The 14102-nt window shown below is 39.9% G+C and overlaps 1 protein-coding gene across 1 annotated transcript in view; it reads left to right on the top strand.

The window, feature by feature from the left end:
- Nucleotides 1–14102, top strand: part of SORCS3 (sortilin related VPS10 domain containing receptor 3) — a gene marked incomplete at its 5' end in the record, with an annotated part of 108966 nt that overhangs the window by 25901 nt on the left and 68963 nt on the right. The window contains one exon of the mRNA XM_027906013.1: nucleotides 12547–12636. Coding sequence (XP_027761814.1) covers nucleotides 12547–12636 — 90 coding nt within the window. The remainder of the gene's footprint in view (nucleotides 1–12546; nucleotides 12637–14102) is intronic.

The following is a 14102-nucleotide window of genomic DNA, read 5'->3' as shown; positions in this document are numbered from 1 at the left end:
ACCTGCCTGCTATAGATTGGCTGTGCAGTCTGGGGCAAAACATTTAATCTCTCTGCTCATCACTTGTCTTATGGTGAATCTGATATATTTTAAAGTTCACTCATCAAGGGTCCATGGATTTCACAGAAGCTCTAACTTGATATTTTTATGGCTACTTGTAAAATACAAAGAAGCTATTGATAAATTGGACAGAACAGAGAAGAAGGAAGGAAAGGTGTGAATGATTATTTTAACAACGGGAAAGGTTTATGCTGATTTGACAGCATAAACAGGAGGTAAAATAGCAGAAAGATTAAAAAAGAGGTGTTATAGGGCAACTTCAAAGTGAAAGATGGCTGTAATTTTGTCTGCTAGTTGGTGATGATTTTGGAGATGAGAAGAATGTGACAGAAATTGAATGAGAAGCTACTTGTTTTTGAGATTTTTTGAGAGTACACGGGGTGGATGGAACTATGCCATCTCTCCCCATTTCATTTCTGTGGAAGTCTGAGAATGAACAGCACAGTCAGTATGTAAAAACACTTCCTGAAGATGTACCATTTGGGTGAAAGCTGGGAACCAGGCTGCAGTGATTCCAGATTGTAGGAAGCTCGGGAGACACAGAGATTAGAGACAGGATGATGTTAACTGCTTGTCACCAGTGCTGAAGCAGTGGGAAGGAAATGAGATGAGGTGGAGCTTTGATTCAGGTGGCACAAAAAAGACATACACTTCCCTTTTTGAATGAGTCTGGGTTGCATTAAGCTCCTATTTCATTTCCTTGGGGGAACATTTTTCCTGACTGTATTCAAATTCTGAGAAAGTTTTGCTTAGCTTATTGTGAGATTCTCTTATAAAGGGGAGTTTAAATGGGAAGGATGATAATTCTGTCCTGAGATTAGGTGGAGGACTGGATCCCCATGCCCCGGGAGGACTGCAGTATGAAAACTGCATGCACTGGAGTAACATTGGCAGGGTTCTTCTTTGAATAGGGGAGTCTGCTGCTCTGGAGATGACCTACTGCAATGGGAGTCACAGTTCCCCTCAATGCCCCCTGAAACTCAGCCTGCTATTGCTTCCTTTGGTATCACGGGGGAGACCTGCTGCTAGAAAACACTGTGAACACAGTTTTTGCAACCTTAGTAAGTCATGATTTGACTGGAGGCAGTGGCTTTCCGATCAATAAATGCTCTGCTCCCCAAGAAGTATTTCAGAGACGCTCTTAATCTGGAGGTTTATGTCTGTGGCTGAGGATGTTGTGGAACACCCAGTTCTTTAAGGCTACAATGTTTCTCATTCCACAACCCTCACCTGTGTTAAAATAAAGGCTGCTCACTTTAGAATATTGATCTCAAAGTGAGGACGTGGGCCTGGTGTGTGTGTGTGTTCCTCTGCCTAAAATTAGCAGCAAGTAGCTAAAACTACTAGCTGCTAACTACCTCAAGTTAAAAAAAAAACATGCATATGGGTGTATACACACATATAAACGTGATATTCTAGTGCCTTGACTATTCTTAGCAATGTTTTATTGCAGCTTAATGGGTGTTTGAATTGAAAATTACAACCCCACACCTTTAAAAACTGTTACATACACACACAGAACACTGCTGCTGCTTTGGGCAGCAGACTCTCCATTCACAGGTTGTCAACCCCTTTCACTCTTTTCGGTATCACACTTGGAGGGTTTCTGACTGTCCAGCAGCCTGGCAAAAGTGCCTGCAGAAACTGGGTGTGGACTGAGCCCATATGGTGCTCAAGTAACACACAGGTACTTCAGATTCACAGCACACACCTCTCTGAGCTGAAGGTGTGTTAAATCCACTGTGTCCAGCATAGAGTCGATGGACTATGCAGAATGTTTGCTCGGTACATATGTAGGAGTGCTGATATGCCCTGGATGTATTAGTCTCACAAGCCGTGTGATGTAGCTGGGATGTGTCAGATTGACTCTGTATGCAACGTCTCATGCATATCATTCAGTCTGGATAATCTTGGACAGAAGTATGGGAGCCAGGTCTTTAGAATTTCAAATACTAGGCAGAGATGAATAAATAAATATCAAATTAAATGTTAAGAACCTAGTGAGGTTTAATAGCTGCATAAAGGATTGGTGCATGTGTTCTGATCTTTCTGTGCTGGAACAAACCAGAACTAATGTCTTGGAGTGGAGAGAGGAATTTGTTTCTTATAAATTTTGTCATTAAACAAAAATTTTTAGGCTTAATCCATAGTCAGTTTTCCTCTAAAGAGAGATCAAAATCTTCAGGGCAATTTTCCTTCTCCTCTTTCACTAATCCAAGATGAGATAGGTTTCTCTTGGAATATGTATTTCTCATTAACATTAGAAGGAACCTAAGTATAGCTTAGCAAAGACCTCTAAATTTTTGACGGCTAAAATTAGGGAAGATAAATCCCAGCTATTGATATCAATGTTTTAGGTTATCTGCATTGGTTGTTTACTCATGAATATCCATTGTGATCAAGTTGATGAACAGGCCTGTAGTATAAGATTCCTGGGATGCATTAACCTGTGTAACTGTGCACTCAAAGCAAATGTGATACTATGGTGCATAATGAATAGAGAAAAGAAGAATAAAGAACATGTTGTAATGCCTTTCTAAATCAATGATTCCTGTTGTGCAGCACTTCTGAAAGGATCTTGCAGAATTACAGTACAAAGAAAGAAAATGAGAATGATCCTCTACTTGAAAATATCTTGTCCATGAAGAGAGTTTGAAAAGACTGGGACTGGTTATCAGGCAAAAGAGATAAATAACATAGCCCATGAGAAAAGATGTAAAAGGTAATGTGGAAGGAAGAAAGAAATAGCTACTAAGAGTAGGAAGAATTCTTATGAATAAAACAGTAGCTGTTCACTCAGAGTTTATTGATTGACTTTCTATTTGATTGATCAATAGTTATTTAGGGATGCCCAGCACATCACTAAGATTGGGTTGGATAATGCTGCATAAATTGCTACATTAAAAGAAAATCCTTCTCTGCTTTTAATACTTAAAATTCATACAACTTACAAAACAGGTAATTTATTTGTGAGAAAACCGTAGAATATATCTGGACTTATCTACTTTACCAAAAAGAGCTAATTTGTTGACCAACTTTGCCATTTAAGGTCAATGTCAGTGGTGTTCAATTCATAAATAATAATAATAATACCTATCTGTGCACCACTGAAGCCCACGCTTTCTGCATATCTGTAATGTGCCATTCTCAGTGGCTGTACTACATCTTTCCTTTTTGGTGCCTTCGAGTACTTGCTACTAAGAAAGTATCACATTCTAAACTTATGTGCAGACATAACCTGCAACTGCCTAAAAGATCTGATTTCCTGAGAGTTACCAGAACGGCTACAGTATTCTCATGTGCAGAGCCTACATTATGAAACACGGGGATCAGGGATAGTCTTGGTTTATGTATGAATCTAGAATATTTATACTTTGGAGAACTGAAATGGTAAAAAATAAACCACAGAGGGAATTCTGTGGAAGGAAGTCTTGTATCAGGGTTTCTAATGGAGTTGCTCAGGTTGCTGAAAAGAGTCAAAAATGCCATAGGCTTTAATGAAAATGGAGATTATTTTCAGGAAATTTTATTTTGAGAGAGAAAACATTGTTTGGAGAAAACCTTTTTATTTTCCTGTAAGTAAACAAATAACATCAGTGCTACGTAGTTCTTTAAAGACTAAAGAGAATAGCCTGAATGATCTGTGTATCTTTCTTTGCCAACAGATGAAAATTTTCCACTAAAAAATGCAAGAATGAATGAGTAAATATCATCAATTATTGCAGGGAGGGAGGAGAGTCTGGACCAAAAAAGTCTCAGTACAGTGGCACTTTGTTGTTGTCTGAGAATTCCTAAGGGTGTGAATAGGGCAACACATTCACTGGGAATCAGCTTTGGTCTGGGACAGTGGATTCTGCAGAAAGCAACATTCTTGTGGGAAGACCTATGGCTGCCATAGGAAGTTAATTATGTCTAAGTTAAAGTAGTTGTTCCCAGTTGCACATAGCCAGAGGTTATGTGCAAGCTCTCTCAGGTGCAATGGCTCAGTGGTTCTGCTGGATGAGTGGAGTCCCCCGTTGCACAAGCCTGGCTGCTGGCAGGGATGGATGACACAATGGTTGGGAATGTAAGGACTGTATTTTCACATCCTAGGTGTCAGGAGAGGGACAATAATACTGATGAAACTCTTCAGAATGTGTGACATGAAGACTGCTGGCACTGCTGCTGTTACAGCAGTGGTGGCCTAAGGATGTGAGACAATGTTTACAGGAAGGGGCACTATTTTTCAAGAGATTGGAACTGATGAGTCAGAAATGGCAGAGCTAAGGTTTTGGGTGTACTCACAAGATCCTGAAGGACTTTTTTTTCCCCCAGCTGTAGATGTAGGTATCATAAATATGTTTCCATCTTCCTATTAATCTTGTTGTGTTGTATAAACCCTTCAGTGTGTGGCTTTCATCGCAGAGATCATACCAGTCTAGTTCAGCAAGCAGTTATCACTGTTCCCATTCCTCTTTTAAGCTTCTGTCTCTGTCAGCACTTGGAGACCCTCAGGGTAACTTTGGCCTTTTTGATTTGAGCTGGCTGTAAGTCAGTGCAGAGATGTGTGGATGGGTGATCAATACCTGTCTCAGTTGTTTTTTATGTCTTTATTTTTCTCTGGGATGGTGCAGACTCTGCTATCCCAACCGAGTACAGCTGAAGTTGATCTGAATTGTAGCTCAGACTTTCAGGACTTGCTATGGCAGTGACAAAGCTACTGGTCCTCCGATACTAAGAAATTGATACCTGTTTTGAATTTAGGGATGATGCAGACCAAACAAATGCCTTTGGAGACGAACACTCTCAGATCTGTCTTTGACTCCCAGTCTTACCTCACAAAGACGAGGAATGATACCTGCAAACTTTGATTGAAAAGGATTGACCTTTTGCTTCAGACTCTGCTCCATTTCCACTTTAAATGGGAATTGTTTTGCACCATTAAAGAGAGGCATTCTAAGAGGCAGTACCTTATCACTTTTCCTTTAAAGAGTGGAACACAGGTGCCCCTTCCCCTTTCCATTCCCATGGCATAATTTAACGAGGTGTTTAACTGCAGGCTAAAATTCATAAAAGTGTCTTGTCTCTCACCTGGTCTCTGTTGCTACTTCTCCTGGGAAGCTTTCTTAGGTGCTCTCAATGCCATTTCATTTGTGATTCAGTCTCCTGGGAACCTTGGGAACTGCACAGCTTTCTCTTGACTCCAGATTCCTTTAGGTCAGGTTGTCCTGGGACATATAATGGTTCCATGTCTAAAAAGCTAAATTGCACTGTTGATGACCTTTTGTTTGGGGGTTGATATGATGAAGGGAGGAAGGAGTGTGAGGGAAGCTGGGAAGAGAGAGAAGGTCTTGGTTGTAGTTTATAGTTCTGCTAAATGTGATGGAGTCTATGGTGTTGCCATTTAGGAAGAGAGGATGGTGATTACTCCCATCTTGCACATGCAGGAGTGTAGAACCAGCCTGCAGTTCTTGTGGGAATTGTAGGAATTATGTGTGGAAAGTGAAAAGTTCAAGTCAAAATGTTCTACTTTGATACTGAAAATTTATCTGTCTCTTCTTCACTTTCTAAAGTAATTTTGAGTTTAGAAGACTTTTGCCTAATTCGGGGAGTTGCACAGGAAGCAGCATATCAGCCTGTTCACCACTGTCAGTGAGAATGAGCAGACCCAGAATTTCTCCAGATGTTGTTGTGTGGTGCAGCTGAGTGGGAGTCTTACAGTGCACATCTGAATAATTCCTCTGGCTCAGAGGAGCAAACACTTCTGCCAAAAGCTGTTGAACCAGTTTGATCTTCTTTTGCATCAGAAAGTCTCCTTAAAACATATGCAGATGTCAGTATTCACCCACAATCACTGATAGATTCTTATAGGACCTGTGGATAATACTTCTTTTATTGGATGAGTCTCATCACAGTGTGCCCAAAAATTTCAGCTGAAGTCATTTGACGTAAAATGACATCTGTAGACTTTCTTTTTATCTAAATCAAATTCTGTTTTTATTAAAGTGGATAAATTTATGGATAACATTTTTTTCCCCAACCTCAATAAAAAGAAAAATACTATTTATAATATTAGAATTCGGGTGGAGGAACATTTCTCTTTTAGGTTTACAGAGAAGGGAAAAAATTTCCTAGTTCTATAAGCTGTATATGCCTAAGCTCAGATCAGAGAAGTAGTTTAATAGTAATACTGGTTGTAACTATTGTTTTTAGAAAAACTCAGAAGTTTAGTAGGAAGTGTGTGTATGTTTCAAGTTTATTAGGTATTTAAGGCTAGGCTAAATGAGCATATTTCCTGGCTGAAGTCAGTTATCCGGACAGTAGACTTCAGCCAGCAGCCACAGATAAGATTATGCCAATTCAGAAGAATTCATAACTTTTGTTCTCAAGCTATCAATTTAATGACTTAAATAAGTGGTAAATTTCCGTTTCCCCAGGAATAAAGGAAGGGGTTTTTTTAATTTTTTTTTTTAATTGATGTGAAACTTCTCAACAGTGAAACAAGATAAGAGGGGAGAAATTAAACTTTGATTTCCTAGTATAGAGCCTCCTTTTTATTTTCATAGAAACTAAATACGCCATGTTCAAATATAAATTTCTTTCCTCCATTTTTTCCTCCATTAACTAGGAGCCAAAGGTCTTAACAGAAATCAATCCATGCAATTTATTTTTAACTTCACCCTGCTTAGCTACGATTGATTTTTATCTTTGCAATCGATGGTAGAGAAAACGGTTTGGCGGGACAATGAAGCACTCTCCAGCTTGTAGGGGTTGGTTTTTGAGTCTTTTATTGAAGGAATCATTAAAAGCTTATTATGAAACTAATAGGATGAAGACGTTTAAATGATGAACACGATTACACCTGTTTTACTGGTGAATAATGCCTGCTACAGCTGATCTCCTCTTGCCCCTTTTTAAAATGCTGGACAGCACTCTAGTGGGGGAAATTAATCCATACAGATGAAAGCAAGTGCATCCCACGTGCTAGTTAAAAACTCTTCTTCAAGCAAGACAGGCAGTAAGCAGTTAGCTACTTTCCTATTCACTACGGGGTGATTTCATCCATTTTTAGCACAGTTTCATCTTTTCTGTGCCAAATATCAGATTTGGAACTTGAACCTAAACATCTGTTGATAAAAAATTATTAACATTTTCCTTTATTTATTTATTTATATTGATTTTCCTTCTAGGGCTTTTTGTGCTGTACTTTCTTTTACCACTCTCTTCCCCTCCACTCACGTTGTCTGATTTATCGGCTGAAGATGTAAAGTGTCACCTTGGCAAAGCCATATGTTTCCTCTGAAATCCTTCAAAATGGGCTATAATGTGTACACTTATGCTCCTCTCTTAGCTGTTTTCTGTGTGGGGAATGTGCACCTGCAGCTCTGATGTGGCTCGTGCTTTGGTGTAACCATGCACATTTTCTGCACAGGAGTTGCTTTTAGAACAAATGCAATATTTTCACTCAAGATTATTCTGCTATAGCTGTGTCATCATAGCTCTGAAGAGAGAGGGAGGTGAACAGAAGTTGGACCAGTGTAATAAATGCTCCTTTGTCTTAGAAAATTTTCTCTGACGGATCTGCTGCTCTAGAAAGTGGCATATTTTCAAACATGCCTGCTGAATTTACCAGGCAGCTTGAGGGTGCTTTGCACACAGAAACACTGATCTGTGTGTCCCCACGGCACACTCAGTAATTGCATATTGCTTTAATGGCTGTGCAGAAGGTATTATATTAATGAAAACCACTGGGAGGGAATTCAGACTAGATGGTACCTATCATGATGGGATTTATGCTGGAGCAGTGGAGAACCTCAGTATGGAGAAATATCCAGAAGATGGCTTTTCCTGCCCATGGTGGATACTCAAGAAGGAAGAATGTTACACTAGGCTCATGTAGATGTGTTCTTACCTTCTGAATCTCTTATGACTGTCATTTTGGTTAGGCTTAGGAAAGGAGGTACAACTTTTTAATCCTCATACTGGCAAACCTATGCAAGGCCTAAGCAGTTGCTGGCTCTGAAGAACTCCCAAATCCCTCGCTAAGCATGTAAATGGAGCAGCCTCTCTGCTGACCTTGTTATCACTCCTCCATGCTTTAAGCCAGAATTTGATTTAGAGGATTTTATGCCCACAAGAAGGAGAAAAGGAACCAGAAGTTAAAGCAGTGTAGAGGGATGCCAGGGCTCCCTATGGAATTGGAGAACACATATCCAGGATGCCATTACAGTAGAGAGAGAGTGTATCTCAACTTTTGACTTTTACCAATTAATTTTTTCTCACTGGAAAGGAGGGAACTTTACAAGCGGAGAAAATCACCTCAGAAAACAAGTGAGGTGTTTGTTGAAAATAACATCAACTATATACTATCAACTACTTAATATAAAGAAGAAGTTTGAAGTTTGATTCTGTGAGCTTTCTGTTCACTTTTCTGAAAGTTCTTTGAGCAGCAGGAGGTAGATGGGGTCTTGCTTAGCCCAGGGCCATTACTAAGACTTAGTAGTTCCATGTTTGTTACATCAGTACCTGCCTGACACTGGAATTTATGAGTCCCAGCATCAGCTAGCCAGGAAGATGAGAAGGAAGCCTGGTACACTGTGGTTTACACTTCCTGGTATCACCCAGGGCGTTATTGCATCCTGGGACCTCTTAACTCATTCTGCTTGCTTTCCAAACTCTTTTACATGAGAAGTGATTTTTTGCTTAAGACTAACTTCAGCATGAGAAATGGCTTAGTGTGTGGCACAGATATGGCACAGAAATTACAGAGATCAATATTAATTTTTTTTTTAATAATTCTCTGCAGTCTCGTGAACATACTTGTTTTGTTTCTGTGTTTCATGCACTCTGTCTCATTACAGATCAGGAGAGGGAATGAGCAGATGTACTGAAATTTTCAGGGCTTTTAAAGAGAAATTTCTCATGTTTCTCTTCTTAAGTGTCAGCTGATATAAGTTAAATAAGATTTTTCTCTTGATACAAAATGTGGAAGTATTAAAGAAATTTAGTAGATCATGACTGGACCCAGGAAGAAAGAACACAGGTTATGAAAGACAGATGTGTTTAATAACAAACACATTTGTCCATAGGAATCATTTCCACTGGCCATAAACCCAATTAAACACATAAAGTAGAAATCCAGAAAAACAGATTAACGATCTGATCATTAGCAGTGGAGGAGGGAAAAGACAAACCCAGCTAATTCTGTACTAAGCATGACAGATGAGCTCACAGCAAATAATTGGGTGACATTCATCAAATGTGAACTGAAAGGAGGCATTGGAGGGCAAAACAGTACCATAATCTCTGGGATTTACAGTGTTGGAGAGTTTGCTCGTAGGAAAAGGAAAAGTTCATCAAAATAAATTAAGCTGTGCCTTCCAAAATTCATTCTCTACCACAGTGCTTGCCAAAACTTTATTGAAGGCTTGATCATTTTTTTGGAACTGTTATAACCGTGTGTGTAAATCATGCAAAGATGAGATCCTGGCTGGGAAAAGCTTCACACAATTCCTGCCAAAAGAATTGTGGGTGGCTTCATATTAACTGGCTCAGAAAGACAACAGACCGCAAAGATTTTTATTTCTAAACCATTGTCAAGGTGACCTAGTCCAGGTAGAGGACTGAAAGGGAGCTTAACTTATGCACAGTGAACTTGAACAGTATTTTAATCCTACCTTTCTGCATTAAAAAGCAGACAAACACACAATACAGCCAAACAAAAAACTTCCAGGTACCAATTTGCAGTGGGATAAAGCCAAAAAAACTGTGTAAAACCTGAGTGTGGCAGACTTGTAGTGGATCCTGTTTTGACACAGAAAGAGGAATTTGATCACCCCTTGATATTTTTGCCACTTTATGTTCTTTGGGTTAACTGGAAGATTGTTAGTCTGTTCCCAATTTTAATTGGTCATCACAGCATTTACAAAGTATGTAAATATTCATGTCTGCATCTTAAATAGAAGTTGAAGACCACATCTCAGCCCACCAGAAGAGGTGGATATTGAACCCAGGGTCCTTACCAAGTAGTCACACATGTTCAGTCCTATCTGGACTCCATTACAAATAATGGTGTGGTGCTGAAATAATAAGTGGTATAAAATGAGTTCATATGGCAAAGTTATATCATTTGAGAATTTGAATTTTCCACTGGAGGTTAGAAATAACAAAAGAGAAGAGGGGATGTTTAAATATTCCCTGTGTTATTTAGATAATATGACCTAGAAGTGTGGGATCCTTTGAGCACTGCTTGCAGAGCTGAGAGAAATAAAATTACTGCAAACATGTATTCTTGCCTTTGAGTTGGACTCAGCGTGAGCCAACTGCATAGTCTGTTCTCTCCTGTGAAAACTTATTTTGATGTGGTAGTATTAGATGGGAAATACATCCTTCAGAAATAACACTCAACAGTGTTATTTCAGCCTTTTCAGCCTAGAGGAGAAAAGGCGCTGGGGAGACCTCAGAGCACCCTCCAGTACCAAAGGGGGCTACAAGAGAGCTGGAGAGGGACTTTTACAAGGGCATGTATTGATAGGGCAAGGGGGGGGATGGCTTTACACTGAAAGAGGGCAGGTTTAGATTAGACATAAGGAGGAAATTCTTTACTGTGAGGGTGGTGAGGCACTGGAGCCGGTTACCCGTAGAAGTTGTGGATGCCCCATCCCTGGAAGTGTTCCAGACCAAGTTGGATGGGGCTTATGTATAACCATACAATGTCTTGAACTGGAAGGGACCCCCAAGGATCATCTAAGTCCAGCTCCTCGCCCTCTACAGGACCCCCCCAAGAAGCACACTATGTGCCCTTGAACACTGTACAGGTGATCTGGTGGAAGGTGTCCCAGTCCATGGCAGGGGTGTTGGAACTAGATGATCTTTAAGGTCCCTTCCAAACCTAATCATTTTATGAGTCTATGATCCTCACAGCTGGAGAGAAGGACCCTGAAATGCTAGCTACTGTGCCAGTCCACAGTGCACTTTACATGAAGTGAGACCCTCTCATGAAGTGACTCTTGTTCTGTCCTTGTTTCTGCCACTGACTTGCTTTGGGTCTGTAAGCAAATCACTTTAGATTTTCATGTTTGTGTTTACCCTTGGTTTTAGCTGCATGCTATCTGTATAGAGTTTGTTTGCTGTGGTATGGGTCATTCTTATGGCCTTCATATGTGGTGTGTGGTATAATAGTGGTTGTTTTTTTGACCTGGGAGGGCTAAATGCAGTTATGATAACACTACAAGTGAAAATGGGAAAAAATCAGAAGGGGAAGTCTTAGTGTAGAAGGCAGTCCTATTTCTAAACTTTTCTTTCGTTACAGTCCTTCAAACTCTCAATGAAGCAACATTATTTTGAGTTGATTAGATATCAAATTTCATGACCAGTAATATCGTGTCCTTCGAATGACGGCTTCTCTAGGGAAGAAAGCCACTATCTAGAGGTTATATCACTGCTGAGAATACAATTGATGCTGTAGCAATATTCTGTGTAAGCTCATTCTAAAATATCACTGTCAGATAAAGGAGGTATATCTAGGAGAGAATCTAGGACCTTTCTGTTAGCTTTATTGGAAACTTAAGAAGCCAACAAATGACATTCCATATAATAGAGAAGTGCTTTGTGCATTTTTTTATCTTAAGACCTGCAAGACCGCCAAAATAGCAGAATACAGGAAATTCACTGATGTAAGCCTTGTTGTAGCCAGACCTGAAATGGTGCTGGAAGGAACAACTACAGTAAAAGTGACTAGTGACAGGTTTGAAATCCCATATTTTACAAATTATCAGAGATAGATCTCATTGTTACATAGCATTTATGCATAACCTATACAATTCATTTCAATCCATAAATCCACAGATTTGGATGCCTATCAGTTAGTTCCCCTCCCCCATATCCTCTTTCAGAGAAAGTCTGAATTCAGAGAAACCAGTTTTATAGTGGCAAAGGGCAGCTAAGAGTTTAGCTCCATCTTTCCAAGAGCACATTTACTGTTAGCATTAAATGGTGCTAGTGTGGATCTCTGCTGCTAGTCACTGTAAAAGGTTGTGGGAAGACAATCCTGGCCCCAAGGGACTTACAGTGTACACAAGGTTGAGAAGCAGCAGAGAAAAGAGGGATTATCTCCTACTTACAGGAGAGGAACAGAAGCACAGACACTTAAAATTACCTGCCCGAGGTAGTTGAGCTGGAACCATGTGATGAAACCAGATGATCCTCTTCCTCCCATTCAGGACCTTAAACTTTATATCCACTCTTCCCTTTTTTCCTGAGATGTTAAAATCACACTGGATTTGAAGTGTGAGAAACAAAATGGAAAGTTCAATAGCACATCTTAAATAAATAATACTCCAGCCCTCTCAAATTTGGGATTTCTTTGGAGCTACGCAGATACCTTCAGGGACAGCTGTGTGTGCCATAGAAAAGATATCTGAAAGAAAGGTTACCAAATGATTTTAGAGGTGGCAGCATAGAGTGTCTCAGAAGAGTCATCACTTACTTTCTCTGGTGTTTCCACAGGTGACAACTGGTGGAAGAGCAACTTACTATGTGTCATACAGAAGGGAGCCTTTCGCACAGATTAAATTACCCAAATACTCTCTTCCTAAGGTGAGTCCACACTTTGTGAACACAGATATGTAATATCTTGGGAGGCCAAATATAGGACATTCAATAAAACAAAGTGCTGAGTCCTGCACTTTGACCACAAAAACCCTTGGCTTTCTATTCATATCAAACAAACCTCAACAAGGAGAATATGTCCTAAAATTATACTCAGATTCCATAGTATAGTCATGATGTAGGACTGTGTAAAACAGAAGGGACCAACCTTTCCAGTGCCTAGGCTGAACACAAGCTTCTGGGTAAACTAGTGGGCACCTGAGACCACTGTTGCACTTTGGATCCTTGGAATTGCTGTTGAGGCTACTCTCATAGAGGGCTGATAATCAGCAGTAAGGGATTTGCTCTTCCTTTCACAAGTGAAAAATTTGGGGGCTGTAGCTGTAAGACAGGTGACTAGGTTTGCCTTATGGATGGATCTACCCTTCTAATTGTCTATGGGATATCTGCAGTCCAGCAGATATGGCATATTTGCTTTAACTTGTACCTGAAAAGTTGTGAGAAAGTTGCATATCAGATTCCCAGTGTTACATCCCAACTCCTTCTCACTTGGGTTGATCACAGTCCATTATGTATTGACACCTGCACGGCACAAATGAATTTTCTTTTGTTTGTGTTCCATGGTGGTGGTGTGGGATTCAGACTGTCTGACTACACACCAACCTTTGGAAAACCTGCTGCCGTTTTTCAAGAGAAAACCATTATTTATGGTCCCACGTTATGGACTGGCCTTGAAAGCTGTCCCTCATTAAAAAGTCAAATGGATAGAGGGAGTGAATGCCCTTTGATTGTCCTGCTTTATTGACTGATATTGTCACAGATTGGCCTGTTATAATACAGATTTTTTGGTGGCCCTGGTTTAGAATTGGTGCATAGTATAAAATCAGGGATACTTCTGTAATTTAAAAAGGAGAAGTACTATTAAGCTAGTCATAGAAAAGTCTTCTAGCCATGTAGAAGAGGCTTGTTGATTCTGTCCTTAGTCACTAGAATATTTTTGCTGTACAGTAATAACTATCCTGTCAGCTGTAGATTAATGAACTCTGTTGGAGTTGTATGTATGTGAGGCTGGCACTAGGGTAATGCAGTATTTCCACTGCAAGTGGTCAAAACAGATTGAAGTCATTGGGCATTTTGCTTTATTTTTACACTGTTGGAATGGGTTGGGTGCCTACTTAATCTTTAAGGAATTATAGCTGCTGGGCAAGAACAAACTTCCTGATTTAGTCTTCCTACATTGAGGAAAATGGCAAATCTCTCACTGATTGCACTTGCTGGGATAAAATTAGGCCCTCACATGGTTTTCCCACTCATCCCATGGTGATAGGCTATGGCAGATCTATTAGAAATAGCCCCATCTAATCAATCCTAACTTTTCATCTAGATACCTCACACAAAAGATTAACTCGCCTCCTAGGCAGGATGAGGATATTGAACTGATCTTCCCCCAGATA

The sequence above is a fragment of the Empidonax traillii genome, unplaced genomic scaffold (assembly GCF_003031625.1).
Source record: "Empidonax traillii isolate 1590-97213 ecotype Southwest subspecies unplaced genomic scaffold, ASM303162v1 scaffold1236:size281543, whole genome shotgun sequence".
NCBI classification, from domain to species: Eukaryota; Metazoa; Chordata; class Aves; order Passeriformes; family Tyrannidae; genus Empidonax; species Empidonax traillii.
Note: the sequence above shows the minus strand (reverse complement) of the source record. Positions and strands in the feature narration are given on the sequence as shown.